The 19,043-nt window shown below is 39.1% G+C and overlaps 1 protein-coding gene across 6 annotated transcripts in view; it reads left to right on the top strand.

Moving 5' to 3' along the window:
- LOC111143490 (OMA1 zinc metallopeptidase) overlaps positions 1 to 15,291 on the top strand; it is a 97,720-nt gene extending 82,429 nt beyond the window's left edge. For 5 of the 6 annotated variants that reach the window (XM_022497289.1, XM_022497288.1, XM_022497290.1 and 2 more), the window contains exon 9: positions 14,838 to 15,291. In XM_022497289.1, coding sequence (XP_022352997.1) covers positions 14,838 to 15,050 — 213 coding nt within the window. In that variant the 3' untranslated portion in view covers positions 15,051 to 15,291. The remainder of the gene's footprint in view (positions 1 to 14,837) is intronic. The other variant, XM_022497291.1, reaches the window with a different exon arrangement.
- The last annotated feature ends 3,752 nt before the right edge of the window (positions 15,292 to 19,043 follow it).

Genomic DNA, 19,043 nt, shown 5'->3' with positions numbered 1-19,043 from the left:
TCTTACAGTTTTGGGTGCAATTGTAAATGGGATTGACTCCTTAATTTCTCTTTCTTCTGTCTTGTTGTTGGTGTAGAGAAATGCAACTGATTTCTGTGTATTGATTTTAAATCCTGACACTTTACTAAATTCCTGTACAAGTTCTAGCAGTTTTGGAGTGGAGTCTTTTGGGTTTTCCACATATAGTATCATATCATCTGCGAAGAGTGATAGTTTGACTTCTTCTTTGCCAATTTGGATGCCTTTAATTTCCTTTTGTTGTCTGATTGCTGAGGCTAGGATTGCTGATCTAGTCCTAGGCATAGGACTTCTAGTACTATGTTGAATAGCAGTGGTGATAATGGACATCCCTGCCGTGTTCCTGACCTCAGCGGAAAAGCTTTCAGTTTTTCTCCATTGAGAATGATATTTGTGGTGGGTTTTTCATAGATGGCTTTGATGATATTGAGGTATGTGCCCTCTATCCCTACACTCTGAAGAATTTTGATCAGGAAGGGATGATGTACTTTGTCAAATGCTTTTTCAGCATCTATGGAGAGTATCATATGGTTCTTGTTCTTTCTTTCATCAGTGTGTCGTATCACATTGATTGATTTGCAGATGTTGAACCAACCTTGCATCCCTGGAATAAATGCCACTCGGTCGTGGTGAATAATCCTTTTAATGTACTGTTGAATCCTATTGGCTAGTATTTTGGTGAGAATTCTTGCATCTGTGTTCATCAAGGATATTGGTCTGTAGTTCTCTTTTTTGATGGGATCCTTGTCTGGTTTTGGGATCAAGGTGATGCTGGCCTCATAAAATGAGTTTGGAAGTTTTCCTTCCATTTCTATTTTTTGGAACAGTTTCAGGAGAATAGGAATTAGTTCTTCAAATGTTTGGTAGAATTCCCCTGGGAAGCCGTGTGGCCCTGGGCTTTTGTTTGTTTGGAGATTTTTGATGACTGTTTCAATCTCCTTACTGGTTATGGGTCTGTTCAGGTTTTCTATTTCTTCCTGGTTCAGTTGTGGTAGTTTATACGTCTCTAGGAATGCATCCATTTCTTCCAGATTGTCAAATTTGTTGGCGTAGAGTTGCTCATAATATGTTCTTATAATTCTTTGTATTTCTTTGGTGTTGGTGTGATCTCTCCTCTTTCCTTCATGATTTTATTTATTTGGGTCCTTTCTCTTTTCTTTTTGATAAGTCTGGCCAGGGGTTTATCGATCTTATTAATTCTTTCAAAGAACCAGCTCCTAGTTTCGTTGATTTGTTCTATTGTTTTTTTGGTTTCTATTTCATTGATTTCTGCTCTGATCTTTATGATTTCTCTTCTCCTGTTGGGTTTAGGCTTTCTTTCTTGTTCTTTCTCCAGCTCCTTTAGGTGTAGGGTTAGGTTGTGTATTTGAGACCTTTCTTGTTTCTTGAGAAAGGCTTGTACCGCTATATATTTTCCTCTCAGGACTGCCTTTGTTGTGTCCCACAGATTCTGAACCGTTGTGTTTTCATTATCATTTGTTTCCATGAATTTTTTCAATTCTTCTTTAATTTCCTGGTTGACCCATTCATTCTTTAGAAGGATGCTGTTTAGTCTCCATGTATTTGGGTTCTTTCCAAATTTCCTCTTGTGATTGAGTTCTAGCTTCAGAGCATTGTGGTCTGAAAATACGCAGGGAATGATCCTAATCTTTTGATACCAGTTGAGACCTGATTTATGACCCAGGATGTGATCTATTCTGGAGAATGTTCCATGTGCACTAGAGAAGAATGTGTATTCTGTTGCTTTGGGATGAAATGTTCTGACTATATCTGTGATGTCCGTCTGGTCCAGTGTGTCATTTAAGGCCTTTATCTCCTTGTTGATCTTTTGCTTGGATGATCTGTCCATTTCAGTGAGGGCAGTGTTCAAGTCCCCTACTATTATTGTATTATTGTCGATGTGTTTCTTTGATTTTGTTATTAATTGGTTTATATAGTTGGCTGCCCCCACGTTAGGGGCATAGATATTTAAAATTGTTCGATCTTCTTGTTGGACAGATCCTTTGAGTATGATATAGTGTCCTTCCTCATCTCTTATTATAGTCTTTGGCTTAAAATCTAATTGATCTGATAGAAGGATTGCCACTCCTGCTTTCTTCTGATGTCCATTAGCATGGTAAATTGTTTTCCATCCCCTCACTTTACATCTGCAGGTGTCTTTGGGTGTAAAATGAGTTTCTTGTAGGCAGCATATAGATGGGTTTTGTTTTTTTTTTATCCATTCTGATACCCTGTGTCTTTGGATTGGGGCATTTAGCCCATTAACATTCAGGGTAAGTATTGAGAGACATGAATTTAGTGCCATTGTATTGCCTGTAAGGTGACTGTTATTGTATATTGTCTCTGTTTCTTTCTGATCTACTACTTTTAGGGTCTCTCTTTGCTTAGAGGACCCCTTTCAATATTTCCTGTAGAGCTGGTTTGGTGTTTGCAAATTCTTTCAGTTTTTGTTTGTCCTGGAAGCTTTTAATCTCTCCTTCTATTTTCAGTGATAGCCTAGCTGGATATAGTATTCTTGGCTGCATGCTTTTTCTCTTTTAGTGCTCTGAATATCTCATGCCAGTCCTTTCTGGCCTGCCAGGTCTCTGTGGATAAGTCTGCTGCCAATCTAATATTTTTACCATTGTATGTTACAGACTTCTTTTCCCGTGCTGCTTTCAGGATTTTCTCTTTGTCACTAAGACTTGTAAATTTTACTATTAGGTGATGGGGTAGTGGACCTATTCTTACTGATTTTGAGGGGGTTCTCTGCACCTCCTGGATTTTGATGCTTGTTCCCTTTGCCATATTAGGGAAATTCTCTCGAATAATTCTCTCCAGTATACCTTCTGCTCCCCTCTCTCTCTCTTCTTCTTCTGGAATCCCATTTATTCTAATGTTGTTTCATCTTATGGTGTCACTTATCTCTCGAATTCTCCCCTCGTGGTCCAGTAGCTGTTTGTCCCTCTTTTGCTCAGCTTCTTTATTCTCTGTCATTTCATTTTCTATATCACTAATTCTTTCTTTTGCCTCATTTATCCTAGCAGTAAGATCCTCCATTTTTGATTGTGACTCATTAATAGCTTTTTTGAAATCAACTTGGTTAGATTTTTAGTTCTTTTCTTTCTCCAGAAAGGGCTTTTTTTTTTTTTAAAAGATTTTATTTATTCATTTGACAGACAGAGATCACAAGTAGGTAGAGAGGCAGGCAGAGAGAAAGTGGGGGAAGCAGGCTCCCTGCTGAGCAGAGAGCCCGATGCGGGGCTTGATCCCAGGACCTTGGGATCATGACCTGAGCTGAAGGCAGAGGCTTTAACCCACTGAGTCACCCAGGCACCCCTCTCCAGAAAGGGCTTTTATCTCTCCAGAGAGGGTTTCTCTAATATCTTCCATGCCTTTTTCGAGCCCGGCTAGAACCTTGAGAATTGTCATTTTGAACTCTAGAGCTGACATATTACCAATGTCTGTATTGATTAGGTCCCTGGCCTTCGGTACTGCCTCTTGTTTTTTGTTTTTTGTGTTTTTTTTTTGTGGTGAGTTTTTCCACCTTGTCATTTTGTCCAGATCAGAGTATATGAGGGAGTAAATAAAATACTAAAAGGGTGGCAAAGACCCCAGGAAAGTGCGCTTTAACCAAATCAAAAGAAACCCCAAGTCATGGTGGGAGAAAGGGGATAAAAAGAAGTTCAAAAAAAAAATTTAAAAAAGAAAACAAATAAAGAAAAAATATAAAAAAGAAATATATATACATATTTATATGTATATATAAATATATATATATGTATTTTGTAATTTTAGTTAAACAAGTTTAAGAAGTTAAAAAAGAAAAGGGTAAACGTTAAAAAAATTTAGCAGAAGAAAAAAAATAAAATTAAAAAAAAATTAAATTAACTGCAAGACTAACAAATCATGGGGAGAAAGCCATGAGTTCTGTGCTTTGCTTTTTCCTCCTCTGGAATTCTGCTGCTCTCCTTGGTAGGTGAACTTGGTCTTGGCTGGATTTCTTGTTGATCTTCTGGGGGAGGGCCCTGTTGTAGTGATTCTCAAGTGTCTTTGCCTGAGGTGGAATTCCACTTACCTTACCAGGGGCCAGGCTGAGTAATCCGCTCTGGTTCACTTTTGGGAGCTTTTGTTCTCTGAATGCTTTCTGTAGAGTTCCAGAGGATGGGAATGAAAATGGTGGCCTCCCAGTCTCTGGCGCAGAGGAGCTGAGAGCTCGGGGCCCCACTCCTCACTGCAACCTCAGAGAAAAGCGCCCAATCACTCCCATCTCCCTGGCCTCCGGCCGCCCTCTGAGCTCATCCAGCCTGTGACCGGTTCAAGGTAACCCCAAGCTGAGAGCTCACTCCTTGGCTCTGTCTCTGTAGCCAGCTTTCCCGGTCTAAAACTGTGAGCTCTGTGACACTCAGACACCCCTGATCCTTCTGCGACCCTGTGGGACCTGGGGCCACACTGGCCCCGTGTGGGCTTCACCCCGGTTTAGCCTCTGGAGCAATGTCCCTCAATGGAGCAGACATTTGAAAGTCCTGATTTAGTGCTCCGTTGCTCTGCCACTTGCCTGGAGCTGGCCCTTCCCCTCGCGGTCTATCTTCTGGGAAGTTTTTTTGATTGACGGGAACTGTCTTGTCCTCTGACTCAAAAGGCTAACCTTCATGTGTGTCTTCAGGAGGAATCTATATAGAACAGTGAAGAAGGAACTCAGACCAGTCAAATGAAATCTTATGGAAAAAAAGATGTTACGGCCACATTTTCTCCCATTCAAGAGTAGACTTAAGAGGTAGATGGAAGATATTTTTAAAAAATCAGAATGATGATGAGTACATAAGAGTTGAAAAGAAAAACGATCATAGGTATTGTATTTAAAAGACATTTGTGTATGAGTGTCCTTAACTAATAACACCAGAAGGACCCTCATCTAAACTAAATCTACAATAGCCACAACAAAAAGCCTCTGAAATGCCCATTTTCTTCCAATAAGATAAGCTTCAAAGAGTAGAGAAATGTAAAAAAACAAATCTCAGATATAATTTAAAAGCTTTCCTACATTGAAGAGGACAGCCTAGGTGCCCCCTGAAGCTGGCATGAGAAGGCTGATTTAACTACACTGAAAGTGACAGAAGAAGAAAGAATGACTTTACAAATGTAAGATACATCCATTCTAGAAAATTGCTAAACTTGTGAATACAGCAGGCAAGCTGTAAAACTTTCAGTGGAGGCTGCGAAGAACAAAATTGATGCCCCGGAGCCAAGACTCATTGATGCTGGAGAGAAAGGAACATAGCCCAGCCAAATTAAAACACCCAAAGCTTAAAAAAAAAAGTCTGAAAAATGGAAGAACACCGAAAAGACATGAAATCAAGCTACATAGAACAATAGAAAGCAGCAGTACCTTCATTTATGTCTTAATTTCTTTGGCTGTGGTTTCTATAACACATTTGATTTAGATAATATTTCTCAAGATGGGTTTTTAGAACCTCAGAGCATCATGCCCGAGATGCCCCGAAATGACAATGCCTAGATATTGCAGTCTGCCAAGATTTAAATCTGCAATCTTCATTGCAAAAATAGGGTTTTGTAAGCTGCCAAGTGTAAAGAGAAAATATAAAGATGGATATGAGTAAGAATGATTTTGGATTTTACCTTTTACGTTTTGGAGAAGTGTTAGAGTTTAGGGGAAAAGAAATAAAACAAAAAAAAAACAAAACAGTGGAAACAATGCACTTTGGTATGCATCTAGCCAAACCCACTTTTCTTTCTTTTAAGATAGAAGATCCCTTACTTAATATATGGAACAGATAGAACAATATATCAGTGAAGTACTTAGTATCTGGAGTTCTCTTTCCAGAATTCATGGATGATCAAAAATTGGATAGAATTTGTAGTTTAGTCTGTTTATATATGAATGTGATTCTAGCTTGCACCCTATTCTTAGAAAACCATAAATAATGTAAGGAACTAATAAAGAGTTGAGTTGAAATTATGATAAATAAGATTCAACTGACACAAAAAACTAAATGCTAGGGAAAAGATGTATTTTTTTCCCAAATGTACATATATCTTTCAGAAAAATATTGGTCATTAACTTGGACAAAAACATGTATACTTAATATAAAAATATTATGGTTTGATTATCAGAATATTAAAAGTTAATATAACAAAAACTAAAATAAGGGCAGCTACATGAAAATTAAAATTTTTATATGTATAAGACAAGAAAGAAATCCATAACAATATGAAGATGCCTTAAAATTTAAAAAAGATTCGTAATGGTTTTACTTGTATTTTTTTTTTTTTAAGATTTTATTTATTTATTTGACAGAGAGAGATCACAAGTAGGCAGAGAAGCAGGCAGAGAGAGAGAGAGAGGGAAGCAGGCTCCCTGCTGAGCAGAGAGCCCGATGCGGGACTCAGTCCCAGGACCCTGGGATCCTGACCTGAGCCGAAGGCAGTGGCTTAACCCACTGAGCCACCCAGGCGCCCGGTTTTACTTGTATTTTCATGGATTGCTGTCAAACCTTTATGTAAAAAAAAAAAAAAACAAAAAAAAACAACTTTACCAATTTAAATGTCTATATTAGAGAGAAAAGAGAAAGGAAATCAAGACACGTAGTATGCCCCAGACAGGGAAAATAAAATTAAGCAGGAATAAACAAAATTATAATAGTTGATTGTTTCGGAAATTTTGTCAAAGTGAAAATTATCAAATCAGTTAGTTAGACAAAGAGTAAAAGGTAAATAGGATCAGGAGAAGAGCTACAATAATTTACATGCAGGAAAACCAAAATACTTGAGAGAATGTTATTTTTAGATAGATGATGTTAATTAATGGCTCAGGTCAAAATCAGAAGTAATTAAAGTGTATGCATGCATGAGTGTGCATATGTGAGAGAGAACTGCCAAAGTGGGTACAGCTAGAAGTAGAAATTGTAACTAGAATGAACCTCCTCAAATTAGTTTTTGAAGGAAGAGGTAAGGTGTAATTAAATCAAATAAATGAAAACAACTGTATCAGCAACCCAGAGTCATAACACATTAGCAAAGAAAAGAGCACCTAACCCTGATGGGGATTTACTTTGGAGAATTTTCTGAAAGTTTAAAGAACAGTTATTTGATGAATAATTAACTCTAGCTTCAAAATACAGAAAGGGACATTGTTAATTATCTGATTCATTCTATGAACATTTTGTTTTGACAAATTGATAAAAATACCACCTTTAACAGAATTTATAGACTGGGGTCATTAACCAGCAAACAGTACAGTACTAGGTAATAATAATTATTTACTCGGAGCAAGTAAATTATCCTCAGATACATGGGTAGCGTAATAAAAGCAGTGCTGTTAACACAGAGGAAGGAACTCAAGACTCATTTCTGATTCCTTCTCTATATCCTACCCACAAGAAGATCTTGTCTACTGCCCCTTCTCCACCACCATCATCCCTCACCTGAATTAACTGCGGTCATCTCATATTTTAATCTTCCTCTTACATTTTTCACCTCAGCCCCTAACAACAGCATGTTTGCAGTATAATAGCCAGAACCATCTTTTATTTTTTTATTTTTTTTAAGATTTTATTTATTTATTTGATAGACAGAGATCACAAGTAGTCAGAGAGGCAGGCAGAGAGAGAGGAGGAAGCAGGCTCTCCGCCGAGCAGAGAGCCCGATGCGGGGCTTGATCCCAGGACCCCGAGACCATGACCTGAGCCGAAGGCAGAGGCTTTAACCCACTGAGCCACCCAGGTGCCCCAGAACCATCTTTTAAATGTCATTTCCTGGCGTAAAACCTTTTAGTGGCATCTCTCAAATTCAGGATAAAAATCCAAACTCCCCGCTGTCTTTAAGTCAGGAAATTTGGCCACTGCTTCCTTCTTCAACTTTTTCCCATGTCCCTCTCCCCCAGGTTTTCCTTGACTGCAGATATTTCACACTGAGCTGCTTTCCTCCTCACCGCTCCTCTACTTGCTGACTTCTCTGCCTGAAATATTCTTCCCTCAGCTCTTGTTACACAAATGCCATCTCTCTTCAGAGGCTTTCCTTGATTCCTCCCGTCTCAAATAGCCCTTCTTCCATGTAGTCATGCTCTAACACAGTTCATGGTTTTGTCTCTTCATGTACTTAAGTACATTGATCTTGTTTGCTTGTTTATTGCCTGTTTCCTCCTCTAAGAATGTAAGGCCCTTGGCTCACTGCTGTCTCCCTAGTGCCTGTGACAGTTTCTGAGATGCTTAATGAATATTTGTTACATGATTGCATGATAGGTCATAAAGCAAGAGAAGTAAAATAATATTAGGTTAAAAATAGGAAAATTGGGCAATGAATGCAGTTGAGTAGCGGTTACATTCCCTTATAGAAATTTAGCGTGTAGCAAACTAATAGTTGATTATTGGAAAAGGTTGCTCATAGGAAGTAGTATAAAAATAGCAGTGGTCGGGGCGCCTGGGTGGCTCAGTGGGTTAAAGCCTCTGCCTTCGGCTCAGGTCATGATCTCACCATCCTGGGATTGAGCCCCGCATTGGGCTCTCTGCTCAGTGGGGAGACTGCTTCCTCCTCTCTCTCTGCCTGCTTCTCTGCCTGCTTGTGATCTCTGTCAAATAAATAAATAAAATCTTTAAAAGAAAGAAATAGCAGTGGTCTTGGGAGCTATGGGTTTTAGTTCTGATCCACCCACCTAACTTTGAAGAAGTTACCTAATCTAACCTTTAGGTTTTTCACCTGCAAAATTGTGATAACAGCATTTCCTGGCTGTTTGATGTACATACGTGAGTGTTTGTGTGGGTAAGGTCCTGCCTCCTTCCCTCTTTCCTTCCTTCCCTGTCTTTTGAGACATTGTAATGCTAAACATTCTACATTGGGCCAAGATTTCAAAAGTGCTTCATACTATTTTACCATTTGAGACAACATAAGTAAAATACCTGGCACATAGTTGAAGGCACGTAGAAAGTGAACAGTGTATGTTCGTTTCTTTCACTTCTAGTGGGAATCTGTAGGCTGGCCAATTCCATATTTAACTCCAGTCTTCCTTGGGATTCTTAGAACTGTATGCTCTTAGAGTACATTCTTGTTTTCCTAGACTCTCAATTCATAAGAGTGTTTTCCCTATGACATTTATCATAATGATTATTCAAAGCTTGTGTTCTATAGGTGTTTCTTTAAAATTCTGCATGCATTTATTAAGTATCTGTTATGTGCAGTGCGTAAAGTTAAATTGCAGAAAATAAAGGCAATGGGAAGGCATATTCTAGTTGTATAGTGTGAAAATACTGCTCACTTTTGAAGAGATACTTAATAGGTTCTTTTATTTATTTTTTTTGCCTGGTTAAAAAGTATCATTTATTTGTTAGCATCTTTTTTTTAAAATTTAAATTCAATAACCAGCATATAGTACATCATTAGTTTTTGATGTAGTGTTCAGTGATTCATTAATTGCATATAACCCCCAGTGCTCATCACATCACATGCTCTCATTAATACCCATCACCCAGTTATCCCAGCCCCCAGCCCATCTCCCTTTCCACAACCCTTATTTGGTTTCTTAGAGTCAGGAGTCTCTCATGGTTTGTCTCCCTCTCTGATTTCTTCCCATTCAGTTTTCCCTCCCTTCCCATACAATCCTCTGTACTGTTTCTTATATTCCACATATGAGTGAAACCATATGATAATTGTCTTTCTCTGATTGACTTATTTCACTTAGCATAATACCCTAATAAGTGCATTTAATAAGATAGATTTGAATTTATAAAAATAAAAGATGTTGACACCCTGAAGTGTAATAAAATAAATGTGGAAAGTAAAAAATAAAATTACCAACATATGTGATAAAATCTTACTATGCAAAATAGATGCTTTGATAGAAGTGTGTATGGTCTGTAATAGGATTTTGTTTTGATAGGTAGTTGGAGGAGAGAAACAATTCAAACATGTAGAAATATTAAGAGAAAGCCTTTATGAAGAATATATAAGAAGGGAGCATAGCTTAGACATCTCAAGGACTTTTTTTAAGTAAAAGATTTACTTAAAAGTGTGGTGCAAAAAATAATTAGTGCAAAAGCATTATAGTCTGAAAGCATCAAAAACAAAAATGACAGAAGTGGGTTCTAATCCCTTTTTTCCTAAGCCTTTTTACTCTATGCCTCCTTAATTTTTAAAATTTATATTATTAATTTTTTAAGATTTAAAAAAAAAAATTTATTTAGTTGACAGAGATCACAAGTAGGCAGAGAGGCAGGCAGAGAGAGAGAGAGAGAGAAGGAAGCAGGTTCCCTGCTGAGCAGAGAATCCGATGTGGGGCTCCATCCCAGGATCCTGAGACCATGACCTGAGCTGAAGGCAGAGGCTTTAATCCACTGAGCCACCCAGGTGCTTCCTTTTTTTTTTAAAAACTAGACTATTTTTAGGAGCAGTTTTAGGTTCACAATAAAATTTCACAGAGGGTACAGGAGAAACATCTCATATACCCCTTGCCTCTGCTCAGTTTCCCCCACTATATCAAAGTCCTGCAGTAGAGTGGTGCATTTATTACAAAAGATGAACCTATGCCAACCCATCTTTATGACCCAAAGTCCCTAATTTATATTAGTTTCACTTTTGGTGTATATTCTTTAGGTCTTGACAAATATATAATGACTTGTATTCATCACTACAGTGTCACACAGGGTAGTCTCATTGCCCTAAAAATACTCTGCCTATTCATCCCTTTTTCCTTGATTAGCCCTGACAACCATGGATCTTTTTAGTATCTCCCATGGTTTGCCTTTTCCAAAATGTTATGTATGTAGTAGGAATCATACACTGTATAAATTTTTTAGATAGATTTTTTTTTTTTTGCTTAAAAATACACATTTAAGTTTCCTGCATGTATTTTCATGGCTTGATAGATCATTTCTTCTTTGCAGTCAATAATATTCCATTGTCTAGATGTAACACAGATTATTCATCCATTCACCTACTGAAGGACATTTGGTTGCTCCAAGTTTGGGCAGTTATGAATAAAGCTGCAGTAAACATTTGCCAAGCAATTTTTTGTTCCCTGCCACTCACCACCTCTCTGGGGTTCAGTTTCCTCCATCTCTAAACTGTAGCTGATGATTTATAAGGGTTTTGAGGTTGGAAATGATATGGTTATCTAGATAACAGTCATGAAATCTTATGTTATACTGATTATGAATAACTTAGGCCTGTATGCTGAAGACATAAGTTGGTAAAGCCTTTCTGATAGAAAGCAGTCTGGTCCTATAGAAACTAAAATTATACTCTGTTCAGATCATTCTATTTTGGAGGGTGTACTTCAAGTAAACCCAAATGGAAGTTATAACATTTTTTCTTTAAGCAAAGATTTTCATAGTGTAGTTAATTTAAAAAAAAATGTTTAAAGATTTTATTTATTTCTTAGAGAGAGAGAAGGAGTGGTGGGGAGGGGCAGAAGGAGAAGCAGGCTCCCTACTGAACAGAGAGCTCATGTGGGGCTTGATCCCAGGACCCTGAGATCATGACCTGAGCCAAAGGCAGATGCTTACCCCACTGAGCCACCCTGGTGTCCCTATAGGGCAATTTATTAAAGCCAAATAAGATAAACAAAACAATGGAAACAATTCAAGTGCCCAGAAATGGGGAAATGCCGAGTAAATTGTGTGAGGGCAGGGATCATGACTATTTATTCAGACTAATGTGTACCTAGCACCTCACTCATCATGGTGTTCTAAATATTGGCTGAATGTAAAAATACTGAAGAAAGAACTTAGGGGAGAGAGAAGGTTCGATGGCATTCTGCTTTTCCCTTCATTTGCTGCTTCGCATCTCTCTTTGCTCCACTCAGCTGTACTAGCTGTTACCTGCTGGACTCCACACTTGCCCTCTTCAGTGACCCCAGTGAACGTCTTAGATATGTGATGTAGCTGCCATCGCATAGCAGCTTCTCCTTGGAAAAGGGCATCACCACGGCTGTGGAGGAGTTAAAACAGAGCAGCCTGTGTCTCCCCATTTTGCCAGGGCAGTCTCAGTCTGTGCCTGATGTCTCAGTGTAAAGCTTAGGAGCAGCTTCCACGCGCAAAGGTAGCTGGGTTCAGACAGTAGGGTGCCATTTAGCTAAGGCTCTTTCTGTTTACTTCAGTGCTAGAATTGTGAAACATTTTCTTGACTTTCCAGTTCAGTTTACTTTAATGAACATTTTCTTTTAATGTTCAATGGATGATTGTGACATACAAAGAAAATCAGATAAGGCCCTGTCACCACAGAATTTTCCTTTAATGCTTTTCCCTTGATAGTTTATTTTGGTTACTCCTAGCCTCCTTCAGAATCAGGTGTTCCTACATCCAGGCTCCTTCTATCGCCTCATCCTTTTAGAGACATTTTTCTGGCTTGCCTCTGGCTGCATGCCTTCCTCTCCTGTGGAACTTAAAGGAATATTCCTAAGAACCTGTGCCCCTACCACGTGGCACTCTGGGTATTTAGGATAATGGAATTCCTTGCCCAAACACATTTGAGCCTACTTCTGGGGACTTGTGGATCTCTTCCCTTGGATACATGCACACAAGGCCCCTCTCAGTGCCCACTAAGCCAGGGATGGGAGGGGACGGGAGTGGATGGTGGGTTAGGGACAGGAGGTCGGCAGGCTTGCTGCAACCTTACACATTGCAGAATTCAAGAATCTAATTTTTACCTGGCCTTCAAGGTCATTTTGAATGTGTATTCCTCAAAGTAGGAGAATAGAACATACTTTTTGTAGTGGTTTATTAGCTTGACTTACCACTTTTAGATATTTAAACACATGGTATCTGAGCTTCCATTTACATTTCTTGACATGGACCCCACAAATATCGGGGGTAGGCCCACTCATGGTAAAACCTAAAATCCTTACCATGACACAAGACATCCTATATAATCTGCTCCTGCCCCTGCCCTGCTTGGCTCCAGCTGTGTTAGAGTCCTCACTGCTCCAGAACAGTCTAGGTGTGCTTCTGTGTCAGGTCCTTGCACTCCCCGCTGCTGCTTCTTGGAATGTTCTTCTTCCAGATATCCATGTGACCTCACGTCTTTCAGGTCTCCCCGACTCCCCCTCTCCTCCCTGTGGCCCCCTTCAAGCAGCACCCCCTCCCCACCACCATCATTACTTTATCAATGAGACCTCCCCAGGCTAATCTTTCCAGAATTTTATTATCCCCACAAACACTGTCTCCTTCCCTGCTTTACTTACTTCCCTTAACATGCATCACGATAAAAAAGTTAGAAGTAATAAAAAATTAAACTAGGTCCCTTCCCTAAATATCTTTCTTTTAACTCCTCCTTAGATATAAAATGTTTTTTCCTTAAAAATTTTCTATTTTAGGGGTGCCTGGGTGGTTCAGTGGGTTAAAACCTCTGCCTTCCGCTCGGGTCATGATCCCAGGATCCTAGGATTGAGCCCCCACATCGGGCTCTCTGCTCAGCGGGGATTCTGCTTCCTCCTGTCCCTCTCTCTGCTGCCTCTCTGCCTACTTGTGATCTCTCTCTGTCAAATAAATAAAATCTTTAAAAAATTTTTTTTTCTATTTTAGTTTTTGTGTTTTAAAGTCATTTATGTAGCCACTTTAAAGGATAACCTAGATCTCCAAGTCTACTTTTTTAAAGCTGCAGTCCCCCTACTGTCGTACCCTCAATTTTTTAAGGGTAACCATTATCAGCTCTCTTAAATGATTCTTTTAGTATTTCCCACCATATCTACATAACAAACATACTTCTATTGCTACTTCCTAACTTTTCAATTTTAGGCATTACCAATCTACTTTCTCCTGTAAAGGATGAGAACTAAGGTTTCCTTTTTCATTGGCACGCGCGCACACACACACACACACACACACACACACACACATGATCCAACTCTCCCTCTTTCCAGTATGAGTTGTGATTTGGGATAGATCAAGATTCAGTGCTTTTCGAACTGTAAACACCAGTCATAGCTGAGCCATGTTGTAGATTATGATTACTTTTCCTCTAGCACTTTATTCTTCCTGGAATTAAAAATTACGATGGTTTTGATTTGCTTACTTTTCTGAGTTATTAGCATCAGGGCTCCCTCAGATTGCCCTAGTTATATGTGTCTTCTTTCAGTATGTTCCCACCTCTGTTTTTGTTTTAATTTAATTTTATTTTTTCAGTGTTCCAAGATTTACTGTTTATGTACCACACCCAATGCTCCGTGTAGTTGTGCCCTCCATAATTCCCACTTCTGTATGCTATTGTTTTCGGTTGAGTCTTCAGATCTTTTTAAATCTGGATGGGTGTTCTCACAGGCCCCATTTGACTGAAATCATAGAGACACCTCTAAGAAGGCTTGCTTATAGGACATTGGGCAGTCACTGCCCATAGAGTTGTTTGTTTCAAATACTTACTATGTGAACAAACAATGAAAATATAACTCTGTACCATAAATTTCTGTATGGTTCTCTTTCATATGTTATGATTAAGATACCTTTTATTCCAAAAATATAGAATGTATTTTTATATTTCATTGTTTTACAAAGAACATATTATAAACTACTGGAATAATTTTAATAAATTTAAATTTATAAGTAAATTTAAATAAATATGTTTTGTATATATATTTTGTTTAAAATAAATAAATTTATTTTTATTTATTTTTTAAAGATTATTTATTTATTTATTTGACAGAGATCACAAGTAGGCAGAGAGAGAGGAGGAAGCAGGTTCCCCACTGAGCAGGGAGCCCGATGCAGGGCTTGATCCCAGGACCCTGGGATCATGACCCGAGCCAAAGGCAGAGGCCTTAACCCATTGAGCCACCCAGGTGCCCCAAAATAAATAAATTTAAATAAAGAATATTGTATTGTATTCTTTACTTATAGGCTCTTAAAATTAGAGAGATCTGTAATTGCCCACCACTTTCTGGACCAGACCCTCGATTACTCTTCAAACTCAGCATGAAGCATTTCTTGGAAGAATCAGAGAAAGAAGACCTAAAAGTCACTGCCGAGAAACAGAAAATGGATACTCTCACCATTCAACAACAGAAGCAAATACCCTTAACGTATATAGTTGAGAAAAGAACTAGCAGTTGAATTAAAATTTATGAGACACGAGATATATGAAGAATGCAGCGGTCCTTACCATTTTTATGTTATTTTTTTAAAAATGATGTTTGAAATTTAAAAAATGTATATTCAGGGTCAGATCATGTATATTACAAGTATTATCTAAATTCTTCTAGGTATTTTCATGAAATATTGATGTATTTTAATCTATTTTAAAATATCTTCAATGAGGAAAGTGTCACAGAATAAATTTATATTACACATTTTACTCTGTCTCATATGTGCTTTTCATTTGGAAGGCAGACATCTAGTGGATGAGAAATCAGAATGTGCAATAATTCTTTTTTTTTTTTTTCTTTAGAATGTGCAATAATTCTTAATGTGGAAAGAGTTCAGCTGAGCCTAAACTGGGGTTCAGAGTCTGGGTGCTTATGATGAACTGAGAAACTGACAATCTGAAGCATGTGTTTGCAGGAATTGATTTGCTCTGGGATAGGATTATGTGGAATAGGGGACCTTGGGATGGAGAATTTCCTGGTCCTCACTTAGGGACTCTGAGGGGAAAAGGGCTACACAGGCAGAAGCTAAAGAAGCTGTTTTAGTGGGAGGCAAAAGTAGTGCTCGTGAGGGAGGAGTCAAGATGGCGGAGAAGTAGCAGGCTGAGACTACTTCAGGTAGCGGGAGATCAGCTAGATAGCTTATCTAAAGATTGCAAACACCTACAAATCCAACGGGAGATCGAAGAGAAGAAGAACAGCAACTCTAGAAACAGAAAATCAACCACTTTCTGAAAGGTAGGACTGGCGGAGAAGTGAATCCAAAGCGACGGGAAGATAGACCGCGGGGGGAGGGGCCGGCTCACGGCAAGCGGCGGAGCAACGGAGCACAAAATCGGGACTTTTAAAAGTCTGTTCCGCTGAGGGACATCGCTCCAGAGGCTTAACGGGGGTGAAGCCCACGCAGGGTCAGCGTGGCCTCAGGTCCCGCAGGGTCACAGAAGGATCGGGGGTGTCTGAGTGTCGCAGAGCTTACAGGTATTAGAACGGGGAAGCCGGCTACAGAGACAGAGCCGAGGAGTAAGCTCTAAGCTCGGGGTTACCTTGAACCGGTCGCAGGCTCGGTCAGCTCGGAGCGCGGCCGGAGGCAGGGTGACGGGAGTAAGTCGGCGCTGTTCTCTGAGGGCGCACCGAGGAGTGGGGCCCCGGGCTCTTGACTCCTCCGGGGCGGAGACCAGGAGGCCGCCATCTTCATTCCCACCCTCCGGAACTCTACGGAAAGCGCTCAGGGAACAAAAGCTCCCGAAAGCAAACCCGAGCGGATTACTCAGCCCAGCCCCTGGTAAGGGCGGTGCAACTCCGCCCGGAGCAAAGACACTTGAGAATCACTACAACAGGCCCCTCCCCCAGAAGATCAACAAGAAGCCCAGCCAGGACCAAGTTCACCTACCAAGGAGTACAGTTTCAATACCAAGGAGAGCAGCGTAATTCCAAAGGAGGAGAAAGCAAAGCCCGGAACTCATGGCTTTCTCCCCATGATTCTTTAGCCTTGCAGTTAATTTAATTTTTTTTCTTTTTCAATTTATTTTTCTTCTTCTGCTAAATTTTTTTAACTTTTACCCTTTTCTTTTTTAACGTTTTTTTAACTAGTTTATCTAATATATATATATTTTTTTTCCTTTTTATATTTTTTTCTTTATTGGTTTTCTTTTTTTAATTGTTTCTTTCTTTTTTTTTTTCTTCTTTCTGAACCTCTTTTTATCCCCTTTCTCCCCCCTCACGATTTGGGATCTCTTCTGATTTGGCTAAAGCATATTTTCCTGGGGTTGTTGCCACCCTTTTAGTATTTTACTTGCTCCTTCATCTACTCTTATCTGGAGAAAATGACAAGGCAGAAAAATTCACCACAAAAAAAAGAACAAGAGGCAGTACCGAAGGCTAGGGACCTAATCAATACAGACATTGATAATATGTCAGATCTAGAGTTCAGAATGACGATTCTCAAGGTTCTAGCCAGGCTTGAAAAAGGCATGGAAGATATTAGAGAAACCCTCTCAGGAAATATAAAAGCCCTTTCTGGAGAAATAAAAGAACTAAAATCTAACCAAGTTGAAATCAAAAAAGCTATTAATGAGGTGCAATCAAAAATGGAGGCTCTCACTGCTAGGATAAATGAGGCAGAAGAAAGAATTAGCGATATAGAAGACCAAATGACAGAGAATAAAGAAGCTGAGCAAAAGAGGGACAAACAGCTACTGGACCGTGAGGGGAGAATTCGAGAGATAAGTGACACCATAAGACAAAACAACATTAGAATAATTGGGATTCCAGAAGAAGAGGAAACAGAGAGGGGAGCAGAAGGTATATTGGAGAGAATTATTGGAGAGAATTTCCCCAATATGGCAAAGGGAACAAGCATCAAAATCCAGGAGGTTCAGAGAACCCCCCTCAAAATCAATAAGAATAGGTCCACACCCCGTCACCTAATAGTAAAATTTACAAGTCTTAGTGACAAAGAGAAGATCCTGAAAGCAGCCCAGGAAAAGAAGTCTGTAACATACAATGGTAAAAATATTAGATTGGCAGCAAACTTATCCACAGAGACCTGGCAGGCCAGAAAGAGCTGGCATGATATATTCAGAGTACTAAATGAGAAAAACATGCAGCCAAGAATACTATATCCAGCTAGGCTATCATTGAAAATAGAAGGAGAGATTAAAAGCTTCCAGGACAAACAAAAACTGAAAGAATTTGCAAATACCAAACCAGCTCTACAGGAAATATTGGAAGGCGTCCTCTAAGCAAAGAGAGACCCTAAAAGTAGTAGATCAGAAAGAAACAGAGACAATATACAATAACAGTCACCTTACAGGCAATACAATGGCACTAAATTCATGTCTCTCAATACTTACCCTGAATGTTAATGGGCTAAATGCCCCAATCCAAAGACACAGGGTATCAGAATGGATAAAAAAACAAAACCCATCTATATGCTGCCTACAAGAAACTCATCTTAAACCTGAAGACACCTGCAGATGTAAAGTGAGGGGGTGGAAAAGAATTTACCATGCTAATGGACATCAGAAGAAAGCAGGAGTGGCAATCCTTCTATCAGATCAATTAGATTTTAAGCCAAAGACTATAATGAGAGATGAGGAAGGACACTATATCATACTCAAAGGATCTGTCCAACAAGAAGATCTAACAATTTTAAATATCTATGCCCCTAACATGGGAGCAGCCAACTATATAAACCAATTAATAACAAAATCAAAGAAACACATCGACAATAATACAATAATAGTAGGGGACTTTAACACTGCTCTCACTGAAATGGACAGATCATCCAAGCAAAAGATCAACAAGGAAATCAAGGCCCTAAATGACACACTGGACCAGATGGACATCACAGATATATTCAGAACATTTCATCCCAAAGCAACAGAATACACATTCTTCTCTAGTGCACATGGAACATTCTCCAGAATAGATCACATTCTCGGTCCTAAATCAGGTCTCAACCATTATCAAAAGATTGGAATCATTCCCTGCATATTTTCAGACCACAATGCTCTGAAGCTAGAACTCAATCACAAGAGGAAATTTGGAAAGAACCCAAATACATGGAGACTAAACAGCATCCTTCTAAAGAATGAATGGGTCAACCAGGAAATTAAAGAAGAGTTGAAAAAATTCATGGAAACAAATGATAATGAAAACACAACGGTTCAAAATCTGTGGGACACAACAAAGGCAGTCCTGAGAGGAAAATATATAGTTGTACAAGCCTTTCTCAAGAAACAAGAAAGGTCTCAGGTACACAACCTAACCCTACACCTAAAAGAGCTAGAGAAAGAACAAGAAAGAAAGCCTAAACCCAGCAGGAGAAGAGAAATCATAAAGATCAGAGCAGAAATCAATGAAATAGAAACCAAAAAAACAATAGAACAAATCAACGAAACTAGGAGCTGGTTCTTTGAAAGAATTAATAAGATCGATAAACCCCTGGCCAGACTTATCAAAA

This window comes from Enhydra lutris, unplaced genomic scaffold (assembly GCF_002288905.1).
Source record: "Enhydra lutris kenyoni isolate GAN:26980312 unplaced genomic scaffold, ASM228890v2 scaffoldscaffold9, whole genome shotgun sequence".
NCBI lineage: Eukaryota > Metazoa > Chordata > Mammalia > Carnivora > Mustelidae > Enhydra > Enhydra lutris.
This window is presented reverse-complemented; position numbering and strand designations above follow the sequence as displayed.